This window comes from Parasteatoda tepidariorum, chromosome 7 (genome assembly GCF_982258835.1).
Source record: "Parasteatoda tepidariorum strain Cologne lab strain chromosome 7, Ptep-v5.0, whole genome shotgun sequence".
Taxonomy (NCBI): Eukaryota; Metazoa; Arthropoda; class Arachnida; order Araneae; family Theridiidae; genus Parasteatoda; species Parasteatoda tepidariorum.
This window is the reverse complement of record NC_141761.1, coordinates 98,515,470-98,531,356: the sequence shown is the minus strand read 5'-3', so window position 1 is coordinate 98,531,356 and position 15,887 is coordinate 98,515,470. Positions and strand designations below refer to the sequence as shown.

The 15,887-nt window shown below is 28.3% G+C and overlaps 1 protein-coding gene across 3 annotated transcripts in view; it reads right to left on the bottom strand.

Moving 5' to 3' along the window:
* The window catches only part of LOC107450327 (murinoglobulin-1), a 95,379-nt gene that overhangs the window by 52,656 nt on the left and 26,836 nt on the right, over positions 1-15,887 (bottom strand). For all 3 annotated transcript variants that reach the window (XM_087168342.1, XM_087168343.1, XM_087168344.1), the window contains exons 3-8: positions 10,536-10,708; positions 8,818-9,009; positions 6,881-6,939; positions 4,301-4,373; positions 2,975-3,091; positions 441-525 (exon numbers count right to left, since the gene is read on the bottom strand). In XM_087168342.1, the coding sequence (XP_087024468.1) occupies positions 441-525; positions 2,975-3,091; positions 4,301-4,373; positions 6,881-6,939; positions 8,818-9,009; positions 10,536-10,708 (699 nt within the window). The remainder of the gene's footprint in view (positions 1-440; positions 526-2,974; positions 3,092-4,300; positions 4,374-6,880; positions 6,940-8,817; positions 9,010-10,535; positions 10,709-15,887) is intronic.

Below are 15,887 nucleotides of genomic sequence, written 5' to 3'. Positions count from 1 at the left end.
AAGCTTTTCTAAGCTATTCTGCGCCAATCGTAAACGAGACTGCATGTTTAAAAAAAACGAAATCAAATTATATTTTTAAAAAATACAGTGACTGAAACAAATAGTAAGGAAAAAGGGTGGTCAAACAAACTATAAAAAAAATAGAAATTTCTTGGTACCATTGATACCGTATTTTTCCTGGAAAGGTAGTTGACGTCGACTTTAACACATAAATAAACATTTAACAATAAGCAATCACTAAATATTTCTCTAGTTCATAAGGGGAAATCTAAATAGGTATTTCTCTAATGTGGCATCATAAACTCTAGAATTTATCTATCTATTGGCACCATGATATTTATTATTCGTTTTTTTGGGTTGTCTTCTTGTTAGGGCTTTCAAGAAAATTTTCAGTTCCCTATATTTTGTATATTAAAAACCAAAATGACTATATTACTTACTTTGCACATATTTCTATAGGAATTGTTTCAGCATCAACAAGAACAAAAGATGGGAATTTAATACTAACATCAAATTTAGGAAGAACTGAAAGAAAGAAAAAATACTTCATGCATAATTTCGACAATTTTTAAAACATCGTCAGTTACATTTTAAAAATTATACTCACGATTAACATAATTGCTATTTATCATCACGAATATAAAATGCACGATACGATAAAATCCAACAAAGATAAAAATCGATTCGATTGTTTTGTTATATTATTGATAGCGAAAATTATCGAATTCGATATTCTACTACATCAATCATTGTAAAGTACATTACTGTAATTCATAGTATAGTACAAAATTGGTAATAGCAAGGAGACTGTGAATCAATAGATAAACAATACTATATATGTAATAAATAAATTAATAAAATTATCTCAGCAGAAAAATTGAATTTTGGTATCATAACTGATTTTAAGAGTAAATTAAAATTTTCTAACTAAATTTGTATATAAAATTAAATTTAAAAAAAATTTCTGTATTGGGCTCAAACCACAACTTTCAAAATAATTATGAGCGTTTTCAGCGTTATTCTTTTACTTATTTAATTACTTAAGAGTTGCCCTATAAAGCTTTTTTATCTGTTTACTAAGCCTTCTCAATAGCCTGTAATACTATACTCAATAATCTGCATTTCTTATCTATTTAACTTCTTCCTTACCTATCGACGGAAATTTATAAGATTTAATGCAAAATTAAATAGCATAACAGATTTTTTAGAGTATATTCTTAACGATATTACGTAAACACAGTTATAAACTATGTCTTTTGCGAAAAAGAGGAAGAATATTGGGTAACAAACAAGTTGAAAAGGATATGTTACGGATTGGCATTTGAACTGTCTGATCAAAATTGGTTTTTCTCTGCCCAGCTCCCTGAAGAAAGATGTTGGAGGTATATTTAGTATTAAATTTTGACTTACTCAGAAAAATAAATAATCTTCCAACCAATCCATTAACAAAACCATTGTAACGACTTAGGCGTTTGGAAGGTTAAGATCGGTGTGGCTCCGTCAACGATTTTCCAATTAACAACAAGCAATTTTCCAATTATTCCAATTTTTTTAACAAGATTTTTACAATTTTTTTAACTCCCGTTTGGCATTTTTCTAAATAAAGAAAAACGAGATGACTTTTTTTTAGTTTAAGTAATAAATTTTAAAAGAAATAAAAGCTCGCAATATATTTGCGAGCTCTTATTTATTTATATTTGCGATCAACTACAACCAAGAAGAATGCTTCCAAAAAGAGAGCAAATCATTAAAGGCCGTTGGATTGTAAATTTGCTCACAGTCTGCCTGCTCGAAGATGAGAGTCGTTAAAATAGCGTTAAAAGAGCGATTAGAAGAGAGTGAAAACCCTAAACAGTTTTGTTAGCGAAAAGTCGAAAGATGTTGAGATTTGAAAGCTTCCTGAACTCTTTCCAAATGTATATTTGTTTTAACTTTGCCTTCCAGCTTAATGCATTTCTTTAATTTTTTTCTTAAATGCTAACTTTTGTTGGTTATGCTACCATGAAGTTTCATACTTGTTTGCTATAACTGAGGGGTCCCTTTCACGACATCTTCTTCTCTTCGTCTCATTGGCACGACAGCCCAGGATGGGCCCTGGCCTTCTCAACAATCCTATGCCAAGACATTCTTCCCTTAGCCAAGGTTCTCGAGTTTATTATCTTTAAAACTTGTAGGTCCTTTTCAAGGCAGTCTAAAAATCTCAACTTTTTTGATTGTCCTGCTATCCTTCATTCTCACAATGTGGGCTGCCCATTTAATCCTTTGAATTTTGATAAATTTAATGACATCAGGTTCTTTATATGCTTTGTTAAGTTTCGTGTTTGATCTTCTAAACCTGGTACCATTTTTACTTATTCCACCAGAAATGCTTCGCAGTATTTTTCTCTCAAATCTAGCTATCATATTTTCATCTCCACGGGTCATTGTCCAGGTCTCGCATGCGTATGTAAGCACGTTTTACGACATCATATGACAATATTTATCACAATAAGTTATAACAATATAATATATGATTTATAACAATATATTATAACAATAAGTTATAACAATAAGTTATAACAATATATTATAACAATATACTCTACGAGTTATAACAATAAGTTATAACAATATTTATCTAGAAAAAAAACCCTGAAGGAACTCTTTTCAGAAAATTATCTATGCTATATTTAAATTTTAAGAGACAGTAAAATTTTTATATATTTTACCCAGAAGTAAAAGTTTAGCGCAACATCGGACTACATTTTTAATCGAACAGGTGAATAATTTTACATTCTCAATTTAATTTATATTTTTTCACTAAATCTTGAAAAGAAATAACAAGAAATACTTAAATTACCATTTTACAAAACATGCTCGAATTATATTATTGAAAAGTTCTATTACAAAGAACATAGTTCATCACAAAAAAATTTATAGCAAAAAACTATTTTCATTATTGTTGTATCTTAAAGGAAGTGGATAACAGACTTACCGTATTCTTTTACTTCAAATGATGTACTTTCTATAATCTGATTATTTCTTTTGGCATATATTTTCCATGTTCCTTTCACAGGTTCATCAGATAAAGGAAATTCATTTTGTACAAGTCCTGATAGTAATAGAAAAATTAAATTGCATGCATTAATGTTCAATATTACATTTAAAAAATATATATCATTCCAGAGTAGAAATTCACAAAACGATTCTAGGTAATTCACTATTAAAATTAATTTTTTAAATACATAGATTTAAATTTTTTGAAATTTTTTTTTTCCTTGAAAAAAGAATAGATACTAAATTAGACCAGCTAACTCTTCCGGAATTTTTGAAAAATTTCCTTTCTATATTTAACTTGGAAGCAATTTTTTTTTTGCATACAAACTTGATTCTTGTTTTAACTATCATTATGTTTAAAAAGATTAAACATTTATAAAAAAGGCTTGCTAGTTATCTTATTATGTTATAAGTGATGACTAAATAAGAATTAAGACATTATCACTATCATTATTATTTCACTATCACTATTATCATTAATTATGTCACTACCTCTGGGAAAAAAAACTTTTTGGAAGAGAGTAAAAGTTAGTAAGTATGCCAAATGTACGTCATAATTTTTTTTTTTCAAATATATCGGATAAGACTAGAAATGTGTAAAATTGTAATGTAATTTATAACATTTATAAATCGATTTCTATATGTATGAAAAGCTCGCGTCAATCTAATAGGTCACGTTTTCAATCTATTGAGGTAAGCGATTTTGGTGAAAAACACAATTTTTATGCACGCAATATGTTTATGTGTATTTTCATGTTTCCCGGAATATGGTAAAGTGCCTACCTGGAAACAATGCTAAAGACCAATTTGATTCAAAAATGTCAAAATTTTGAAAAAGTCACTTATTACCTTAAACCTTTTATGGAAACAATGAATAATATTACTCATTTTTGATTTTAAAACATTGGTGGCTCACATGAAATCGCAAATTTTTTAATATATTTACATTTACTTACATACGTAGCTCATTTTTTATTGACAGAGTGCAAAAAAATCTATCGTTAATATTTAAATAATATCAAAAGTACAAACTCAACACTGCAAGCACACAACATCCTTTGTGCATTATTTTGAGACACATAAAGCAAGTCTTAAAAAGTTAAACAGTCTTCAACTTTTAGCTTCGCTGCCTTGAATGAATTTTTAATGTTTCATTTTAACATCGTGAAAAGTATTAAAACGAAAGATATTTCATATTCTTTACACAGAATGTGAAATATCTTATAGTAAAAATATATTAACAATAATCCAAAAATATGCTCACCACTTCCAAGGTTAATATCCTTAAACTGAAATAACCTGGTAGCTTTTGGGTCTTCTACGTGAATTTCGATATTCTGAATAAGAAAAAAATTTGCAGTTAGGGTAACGATCAATAGAACAATGAAACATGGTATCAGGCAAGAAGCCTTCTTACAGAGTATTTAAGATATACTTTCTCGAATTCTCCTCAACTATTTTTTTAGAAGGAAAAAAAACTAACCCATGCACATTAAAATCAAAAATTAATTGAAAGTGTAAAGGACCCCGCACAAATCTTATGGAAATTCTTAATAAAATTGGCTGAAAATTTAATAGATTATAGTTCAAAACATTTTGATCCTAAGTTTTCATTGAAAAATGAAGTTTCCGAGATACAGAGCTTTAAACATAAGAGGTACAGCCAATGATTACTGGTGAAAAATGCTTGAAGCATGCAGTATGGGCATATGTGAACGCGAAGCAAAAAATCTAGCTAGAGTTGAATACTGATTCGAGGATTCCGAATCATTGAATTGATTCGGTATATTCGAATCACCAGCTTGAGACTGATTCGAATCAGAAAGCATTCCTTCATAGCATCTAAGCTTTGCCTCGAATTTTCTTCAGCCATTATAACTAAAACTAACCCATTTACATACAAATCCAAAAATAAAATATTAAATTGAAAGCGTGACAAATCCCGCTTAAATCTTATGGAAATTAATTCTCGGTCAAACTGGCTGAAAATTTAGCATATTATAGTTCAAAACATTTTGATTAAAAATTCTTATTGACACTAAGTCCAAAAATGGATAGTTCCAAAAATAGTCCAAAAATGGATAGTTTCCTTGAAACATAATAGTCAACAATCACTGGTGAAAGGAGCTTGAAGCACGCACTATTTGCTTAGGTGAATGCTAGCTTCTCATTTAGCGTTGGGCTTTCTGGCTTGCTTCTATCTTTCTCATTACTTAATTCTTAATTGAAAGTTCATTATTAGCTATTTTTTATTCGAATTCTTTGGTCAATGCTAATGTTGCGACGGAAGAAGGGAATCTAAAATAACTATTCATGGTTTGTTGCTTTGTATCTCGGAAACTATCAACTTTTGGACTTAGTGTCAATGAGAACTTATAATCAGAACGTTTTGAATTATAATTTATTTATTTTTTTACCAATTTGGCAGAAAATTAATTTCCATAAAATTTGGGCCGAATCTTTCAAAGTTATGTGGTAAAGTTCGACAAAAAAAATTTCAAAATTTTACCATTTTGTCTGAATTGATAATTTTTATTATAATTTTTTGTTAACTTTGCTAACCTTTGAGTAGAAGCCTTTTGACTAACCCCCTCTTTAGTTTACTCTTTTTTGTCACTTGAAAATTGCATATTCCTCAAAATTCAGACGTTTTAATCACTCTCGGACTTCAAGGGTAATTTCTTTCATCAGCTATATTCAAATTATTATCTATTTGTAGCTATTTGTAGCTAATTGTAGCTAATTTGTAGCTAATTGTAGCTAATTGTAGTTCTAATTGTAGCTATATTCAAATTATTTTTTGTATTTCAATTATTTTTTACTTCCTTATTAATTTTTACACTTTGATGGGGGAAAAGTAAGAAATTCAGTCAAAATATCGACTATTTCATAATCTTTATTTTTTATATCATTTCAGTGACGGTTGTCGTAGGCAATTAAGGAAAGGAAGTGGGGCCATCTATGGCCAAGAATTAGACTTCAGCCAGACTCATACGTCTCACCCGCTTATAGGGTGGAACCATTCATATATCCATTCATTCATCCACAGATCGTTATTTTGATCAATCTCCAATTCAGTACCTCCAGAGGTATAATTTGTTACGGGAACATAGAACACTTTCTGACCTGGTAGATTTAATGTGCACCAGTCACCATTTACTACTCGGGGAGTTTTCAATCCGCAGAAGTCTAACTCCCGTTCCTACGAACATGAGTCCAGCACCCTCCCAACCAGGCTATCCCGGCCATTTTAGTAACTATTTGGTCATTATATTCCTATATATTGACCAAATATTATTATTGTTATAAAATATTGTTATTGTTTTTGTTGTTATATATCTTAGATATTGTTATTTGATACTTATTTTTTTTTAAATCAAAATGTTTAAATGAATTGTGAGGTTTAACTTTCTGAAAATAACATTATTTATTTCATGCCTCTAAGTGTTTCCAAGAAATCTGCACGAACAGTATGCAAAGTGTGTCTGTTGGATTTTATTTGTTTACATTTATAAACTATTTTACTTATTATTAGTATGGTTAAATGATTAGCATAGTGTCATATAATTTATAAGACAAAAATCACGAGTTTGTTTACTTTTATATAAAGTTAAGCTTAAAAGTTTCAATTTTGTTCTTTGTTATTTCAGTAAGAATAAGGATGTAATTCTTTCTGGTTCTCGTTTACAGTTTTTTGAAGTTAATTGAAAAGTGAAAAGAAGTTAAAGAATGTACTAATCTGCTAAAATACTGTTTCGGTATATTTGTATTAATTTGAATCCTTCTTCATTGTTTATGTTTTCATGATAAAAATGTAAATAAAATATGTTTTAAAGTTTCTTACATTCTTTTCATTTCCAAAGGGTTTTAAATCCTTTTGTAGCAACAACACTCGGAATTTAACTGCAAAAGAAACACACTTTATTAAAACAATCTAACAAAATACCAGAAAAATATTTATGTATATATAAAACAATTTAAAAGTGCAGAAATATAATCACTTCAAGAACTTTATAGTTATTTAAAATTTTCTGGTATGAAAAGAAAACGAATTCCCACCAATATGTCAGAATATCACCCAGAATAATAATAACCAAGAGTATCTGCCAGCAGTGCTTAATCATATATCATATAAAACGTGCTTTTGAAGTCTTATATGGTTTATTTCTAAACAGATTATCGAAAATTTAACTTCTAATCTTACGCAGCTACAAACTTTAGCTTTAATACGAGTGACTACAAGTACAAATTGTTTCGCTTTTTAAAGCAAAAAGATTCGTAGTACATAGTATGTTTCATTAAAAAAAGCTAAGTATGAACAATTACTGAATATGTGCTATTCAAATACATTTGTTATTTTTCGTTCAGTTAGGTGTTACATTTGTATAATCAGAGATGTTTTGAGTTATATATTTATAGTTTTCTAAAATGATCGCTTTAATATCGTCGTTGATAATTATTGATTACTCGGTAGTTCTCGTAAGTGGTAGTATGCTCAATATATCGCTGATAAATTTACACATATAACAAAAATTTAGAGCTATTAACAAGCTTAGCAATAATTTAAGCATAGAACAATATTTATATATAAGTTTTAATGTTGCTTTATCACTAACTCAAAAGAGGGATGCCTTTTATTAAAGATGATTAGCCCGAAATGAGTAAGTCATTTATTCAACCTATTTTTTTTTTTTTTACTTTGATATACTACTCTCATTTCTACTTATTTTGTCACCATGTTTTTTCCAACATATTCTTCTTTTTTACATTTGGTTTTATACATTCTTTGAAATTATATTAGAGAAAAAGACGGAAGAGTACAAGACTTATATTACAGTAAAAGACTAAGAGATTTAAGGTTTTAATCGTGCATTCAGTAAAGTTCTTTAAATTACTTTTTCAAATGTATTTTCCAAGTTGCATTGGGGTGAATGTAAATTGAATCTTGACGCATTCAAATTGAATGAAATGCTTTTAAAATGAAAGTTTAATAAGATGTATAAGTTATATATTTTTGAGCTTCAAAATAAAAAAAAGGTGTACTATCAGCGAGCATAGTAAATACAGTAACATCCAATAAACGAGCAAATTACGATGCTGCTCATCAGATACAGAAAATGTAGATCCGGGGACTTGAAAGCGCAGGTTATTTATTTTGTACTTTTTATTTATTATATTTACTAAAAAAAATTATGTAAAAGTCAAGCTGTGCTTTAAAATGTTTTCTAAAACAAGTGTTTTTCGAATCTCGTGATTTTCCCCGTGATTTGATAAAAGAAATATCAGTTTAGTAATTAAATATAAAACGAGTTGTTTCAAATCTATTTTATAACAATTTCTCTCAAAAAGTGTTTTTCTTAAAAGGAATGAATTTCGCCATTTTTGTGACCCCAATATTTTAGTGGGTAAGCGTGATTTAGATCGCGAACCGGAAGTGCCAAGGTTAAAAAAGTTTCAAAAACATCGTTTTATTGCTTTCAAATGTTCTTATATCGCTAGACGCAAGACTAATATACTTAACGTATTTCTAATGAAATTAAAAAATCCAAATTTCTTAAAGCGAATATAGTATAGTTTTCAAACATAAAGAAAAGTCTGTTTCATAATAATGTGTTAAATCATGTTCATGTTAAAATAGCTTTCATTAAAAAATTAAACGTCTTTAAAAATGAATTTTTTATTGATAATTTATGATAAAACTATAATTGTATTTGATTTGATGCAAATTATATTTGATGATTATTGTATTTAATGAAAATAAAACAAATTAGAATCACTTACCTGTTTGTCCAGGTTTGTAGAGGGGCTTATCAGTTTGAATAACTGTAATCTCAGTTTTAGGTGTTGAAAAATATACTGAATCATTTCCAGAAATTTTGTATTCGCCGAAAGTTCCTTCAATAATCAACCTTCCATTGTAAACATAATTTTCGAATTTGCTCAGTTGTAATTTTAAAAAAGAATCTGTTTCACCTGTAAATTATGATCATTTTCATTTTTAATTCCTTTCTAATAAATAATCAATGACATACTTTTTTCATTATTGGTTTTGAATTATAACAAATTATACAATATTATATCCAACAAGTTTAAAGTACTATATATTTATGTTATTTAAAATTAAATAAATTATATAAGACAACGTAATTCTCTAAACCAGTTAATCACCGTGAACCTGTCAACGTTTGATAATTTTACCAGCCCGCTGGGGGGGGGGCGTTGATTGTTTATATTTTAGATTATTCTGATTTATTAATTTTAATTTAATTGTATTTAAACATGCCTTCAAAGTAAAATACAATTATACCAAAAAATAAATCTAAGGTGATTTAACATTTTAACTAACTAGAACGTTAAAACTATGAGAACCCTGAGCTTGTTTCTTTGCAATGAGACGGTTCCATCTGGGGGTAATCGGAGACAATGATAAATTACAAACATTAAAAAAATTAAAATTTTTAATGGAACACAGATATTTTTAATTAGGGGTACCTAGGAATTTAAATTCAGTTTCAATGAAATGGGCTGCCCGGTATCATTTGATCCACGGACCAGCACCGGGTTCCACGGACCGGGGACAAGGGAACACTGATCTAAACCATACATCCACAGTGTGAACTGACCTAGAAAACTCGGAACAGTAGAGAGTATTTTTCAAGCATATAAATCATATATCCATATTTTATAGCAACACAGGAATTTCGGAACAGTAAAGAGTTAAACCGTATTATCTATACTATACTTTAACAGTACAAATTCACACATAAATTTTAATTTTCATTTGAAATTTCAAAAAAAAATTTTTGTTACCTTTGCCGCAAGCAAAACATATATAAAAATTAAATAAAACTTATATATAAGTTGCAAAACAATTGAATACTACTCTTAGCGTCCTAAAAATACAAGGTTTTGATGGTCCAAATTTCTGAAATCAATTTTTAACGTGCCTTTTGTAATTCGAGGAGCTAAGAAACAGTTTCATAACTACATTTTTGTTTTCAATCCTTAGAAAAAAAGTAAAACTCGAACAAAAGTGTCAGGGACACTATTTTAAAAAAACAAAGTGAGAAAAATATTATTTATAAATTATTTTAATTTCGTCATTGAAAATTAATCCTTTAAGTGAAATCAGTTAAAAACTAAAATGCAAAATGCATGGTTTCATTTTAAGAAGCGACACAGATGTATATTATTTAAATACCAAAAATGTTGGTTTCACGAGTAGAGGAACAATAAGTCCACCGCTCCACTTTGAAATGAGGGACACTCATCCATGTTAAACAAGGTGGGGTATGGAACTCATCTAAAAAGTGGGGTAAGGGACTTATTTTTCCTCTACTTTCGCGGTACATATTTATGAATTTGCAAATCCTTCTTCTAACATTCTTTTAACAATGACTAATCAAAAAAAAATTTTTTTTTCCTTCTTTAAGATGAAGAACGAGTTTTAAATGTATTAAGATTATTTAAAATTTTATTTCATAAAATAAGATATTTACCTGCAGGAATTTCAAATTCTTTTTCAGCTGCAAGTGTATCATTTTGTGAAGAATAATCTGAGTAAGTCACTTGAACTTTCAGAACACCAGCGTCCAATTTTCCAAAACGCCGCAAATGAAGTTCATTATCTGATTCTATAACTAATGTTCTTGGGCTTGTGAATATGTAACCACTGGAATTAAAATAGAAAATCATTTCAAAACAAAATTAAAAAGAAGTAAACAGGGTGTTCTGTAAAGGCCGCTTTTAATAGTTTTTTTTAATCCTTATTCAAAATGTAAACTGAAAAGTATACACATTTAATATTTAATTGAGAAAACAAAACTCTATCGTAATTTTCGAAAACACAGCAAGACAGGTTGATGTAATAAACAAGACAGATTGATGTAATAAGCAACAAGACAGGTTTGATTGACAGGAAGAAGAATTTGAAATACGATCATAAGAACCACCTTTAAGTTTCAGTTTCCAATTAAACCTGTTTTGATGTCTATTACATCTGCCTTCCTGTGCTTATATTTTATTGATTCTATTGTCGTTTATGTTTTTTTTAAACCTTAATTTGAGACCCATAAGTGTGCATGAGTTTTTGTACACGTAGGGTAGTCTTTACGGGACGCGAATTGACAAAACATACCGTAGATTATAAACTAGGCGATTGCAAGCGGAATTGGCGATGGATTACGAGTAAATGTGGTGGGAGAACAATATTACATTAACCTAAACAGTGAAATTCGATATTTTTTTTCTCCTCCTCGACTAGCCATGATGAACAAAAATAACTCATTAATTCATTTTAGTAGAGAATTAAAAAAGAAAATAACCTTTTTATTCTTAGGATCACGTTACAAATAAACTGTATTTATATTTTATTAAGCGCAATAATTTATATTCTATAAAACGATCTAGTTTTTTGATATAACAGATTTAATTTTTTTTTTACAAGAATTGTGTTTGTGAAGAAATAAAAATAATTTATTATTGAACCAATCACAAGAAATAACGTAACATTTCAATACCATGTTTTATTGGAACGCTATTTTAAGGAATTAATTCTATTTAACTTTTATTGTAAGAAAACATAACCTGTTTTAATTTAGTGATTTTCTCTGTTAAATATATCTTAATAAAAGAATAATGTAAACTTTTTTATGAAAATTTTTTTTAGAAATTAACAAAGACATATTATTTATTAGAAAAAAAAATTGGAGTATTCAAAAATGTTATCACGCTTTAAAGTAAAAATTTCTTGCAAATGAAAAAATCGATATTTTTAAAATTTTAAAGTAATCGGAAATTCGCTAGTGAAAAAAGAAATATGTGAAATAATTTCAAGAAGGGAAAAATGTACAAATGAAGGGATTTTTCTTCAATGACCTATATCGCGTTTGTTTTATTACTAGAAGCATTTATTGTAAAAAAATATTTATTAAATAACTTTTTTTTCAATGGGATGAGATCTTAAACTTCGTGAAAAATTGACTCAATTCCTTAATATACATAAAAGTCCGTAAATACTTCATTTATTATGGAGGTCATAGATACCTTGATACTCTTTCAGTATAAGAATAATAAATGCATTTAATAGAAAATGTTCAATTTTAAAAATATATTTTATTTACATATATTGGGTGCAGGTTATTCTGCAACGATCATACGTAGCATAAATTTATAGATTCCTAAATACTGTTATATGAATTAGGTAATTAAAAACATAATTAAAAAAATAATAGTATTAAAAAAATAACATAATTAAAAAAATTTTCAACCTTTAATTGAAAACTTCCTGTTGTCAAGTATTAATAATAATTATAATTTTTAGCAACTTTTTTAAACAAAAATTTTTAATTCTCAAACTTAATACTATCCTTCATATGAAAATATCCGAAAATTTGTAAAAGAAAAAATATATTTTAAAATTGAGCCATTGGCGACAACAGAGGATAGATGTACATACTGAGTTTAAATAAATTATGTATTATAGAACTCACATTTAGGACTTAGATCAATTTATTATCAGTTCATAAGAGTGCTTTTTAATAAATAAATGTAGTGATTGTTTGATTTATAATTGTAAGTCCTGAGTGTTTAATGTTAAGTTATGTTTCCCTTGAAATAATTTTTGAACTATGCAAAGCAGGGCGACATTCATTTCAACTTAAAATGATAAAAACTTTAAATGAAATACTTTAAGAAAAATACCTTCTAAATAAGATTTAAATAAAAAGCAATCACTTCGCCTGAGTGATTTCGTAAAGAATTCTAAACTTTTTAATTTTACAAGTTAGGCGAAAAGTTAATATCTTACAATAGTGGTAGGGAATGAAGGAAATTCAAAATTAAATGAACATTAAAACATTGAGTGCAAAAAATTTTCAATTCACTTAAAAGTTCACTGGAAAGTTCCAGATATGGTGAAATGCGTAAAAAGTAGGGTTAACTCTAAGGGGTCCTAGCATTGCATTGCTTTCCTGACCAAACTATTGGGATAATATTTCCAAATTGCGGCAACCCCTATATACTGGGGATCAAAAATCCGAATAAGCAGGAAAAAAAATTTCTCAAAGTAGGCTCGTTTTATTGTCTGATTAAAAGTTTTTGCTGCTATAATTAGGGAATTTCTATCGACAAAATTCACGTAATTTTTTTTTCCGGAACAAAATGCATTTTTATTTAAAAGGGAACAATACTGACTTAATATTTATACGATAAAAGACTCTCTAATCGCTAACACCGATGACAGGAGGAATTTTCAATTTTTTCTTTTCCACAAAAAGTTTAAAACTTAAATTGTTGTTCTTTCATTATAAAGCAATCGTATAATATTCTCGTATCATGTAAAAATTTATAACGAAGTTACTTATCTACCGTTTTGCAGTTATAAAATGAAATAATTATTAAATTACTAGGGGGCAAAGCCCCCTGTTCGCTACCGCTCACCAACCCCAATGATTGCTTCGCAATAATTGCTTTTTCTTGGCAGAAAACAGTTTTCCCACTAAAGTTAAAAATATTCACTTAACATGTATGTACTAAAAGGAATTCTGTTTACTTACGCTTTTGCGCCTCTACTTCCCACGTCTAAATATTACTATCTATTAGTATTATAAACATTTAGATCTCTTGGTGAACAGAAGTGATTTTTTTAATCATCAATTTTTTAAATAACATTTATATTCTTAATACATTATATTGTTCAAACAAATTTGATGAGTTCTCAACCATAATTTAAAATTTTCGCTAATAATAGCAGTACTGAAAAATAACTTTAAGTTAGGGATACAAAAATATTTAAAGGAAAACAATACCTTTACGACTTTTGTTAATTTTATGCTGATGACAGCCTAAACAATAAGGAAATGAATGGGGGAAAACTGGATCCTACCACGTGATTTTCTGGCCAATAAAAATGAGCCGACAACAATGGAAAACTGCGACACCATCATTAGAATTTTATATATAGTAAGATACTTGCATTTTAAAATGTAATACTCAATTGTTCATATGAATTTTACGATTATTATTATAAAACTGCGTATAATGAACATTTCAATTAAAATAATTAGTACAAAATAGCTGCTAAAAATTCTCTTAAACATTTATAAGTATTATACATTTATAAATTTCAGCTTTTCGCATTATTGCTAAATAATCTCTACGTCGAAAAATATTTAAAGAATTTCATAATAACAGAAAATTAAGTAAAATTTTGAAAAAATTGTAAATGGTTATCGAGCAGAGCCATTAAGTTTAATTAATGAATATAGAATTGGAAACTAAGTCTCTGCTAAACAATAAAAAACTTTTTTTTAAATATTTTAAGTAAACAAACTTTATTATAATAATCATTTCATTATTAAGGATTAAAGGTTATTGTGAAATTATTAATTCGAATTAGTGGATGAGTAGGAAAAGAATTTCACTACTCGAAATACATTTAATGAAAGTTATGAAACTATAGAATAAGTAATAATGTGTAATTTTTCTATCTTAGTTCTATTACGACCTTTTGAAAAACGCTAATAAACACAATTTGGTCAACAGATACAAACGATTATGTCGGCGCTATAACAAAAAAATACGCTTTATATTTTATTTGATGCAGAAGAATCAAATTAAGACCCGCTTAATTGAAATGTCGCATCCATATCTAACTTGTTGAATGTTATGCGATACCGAAAACAAAACAAAATCATAAGCACACAGCTGTTTGGTGATTTGCGAGAACGCTCCTTTAACGCCAATAGAAATTTTCGCCAACCCTTTGCAATCTACGGTATGTTTTGTCAATTCGCTTACGGGACACCCTAAATCGTTTGTCAGAAACAAAAATGGCAAATTTTTTGTTCAGTATTCTAATATTTTCCATAAATTTTAAAGGTTGGCAATTAAATTCCCAGCGTGTTTAAAGAGTGGAAACATTCCATTTTCAGGAAGTTGCTTTAACCATCCTTCCTCGAACTAATATATACAATAAAAATAAAGTGCGTGTTTGAGGTCAAAATTTACATTTTGTAAACTTGGCATACTGATCATGAGTGGCTCTTTTAGCTACGGCACATCCTCTCCTTACGGGGCACAAATTTCACAGGCAGCTTTTGAGACCTCAGAACCTTCATTCAATTCAAAAAGAATGAGGTATTTAAAATGCTCACTTTTCGGACCTTTAATATGAAAGTTAACATAAATTAGATTTCGAACAAAAAAGGTCAAAACATAGATTCAGATAGGAAAACCTCCTGTTTCGATTAATCCAAAGCATTATGCCAAAAACGTTTAATGTCATGCAAAAAGTTTAGATATTGAAATAAAATGGAGGTAATTTAGTAGCTAACACAGTAAATATAATTTTATGACCTAATTTTTTAACCTTACATTTTAAACACATATTTATCAAAACATGAAAATAAATTAACCCTTAATCAAATCATTGCCCTCTGAATTGAAATTGATCTTTCTAAGGTTCAGGTCAAAATTACGATCTGTAAATGAATGAATATATGGATCCACCTTATAGAATTGACTGTGTTGTGTGTGTGACTGAAGTCGTATTTTTGGCTATAAATGGCGCCACTGAAAAACAAGAAACACAGCCTGTGCCTTAAATTCCTTTGGTTTCACCACGCAGGCTTGCTGGTATTTGGCAAGTGCTATTAGAAACACCAACAACATTGAAAAGGTAGCAATTCCAAACCATTGATTTCAATGATTATTATTTTTATTTTTTTTTAAAATTATGAAGCGATTTTAAATCCATTCTAGGGATAATGCATAACTAAATTTTAAATTTAAATACCGAAATAAAAATGAGTTTAAATTTAAAATTATATCATAAAACCAATATTGCCTCC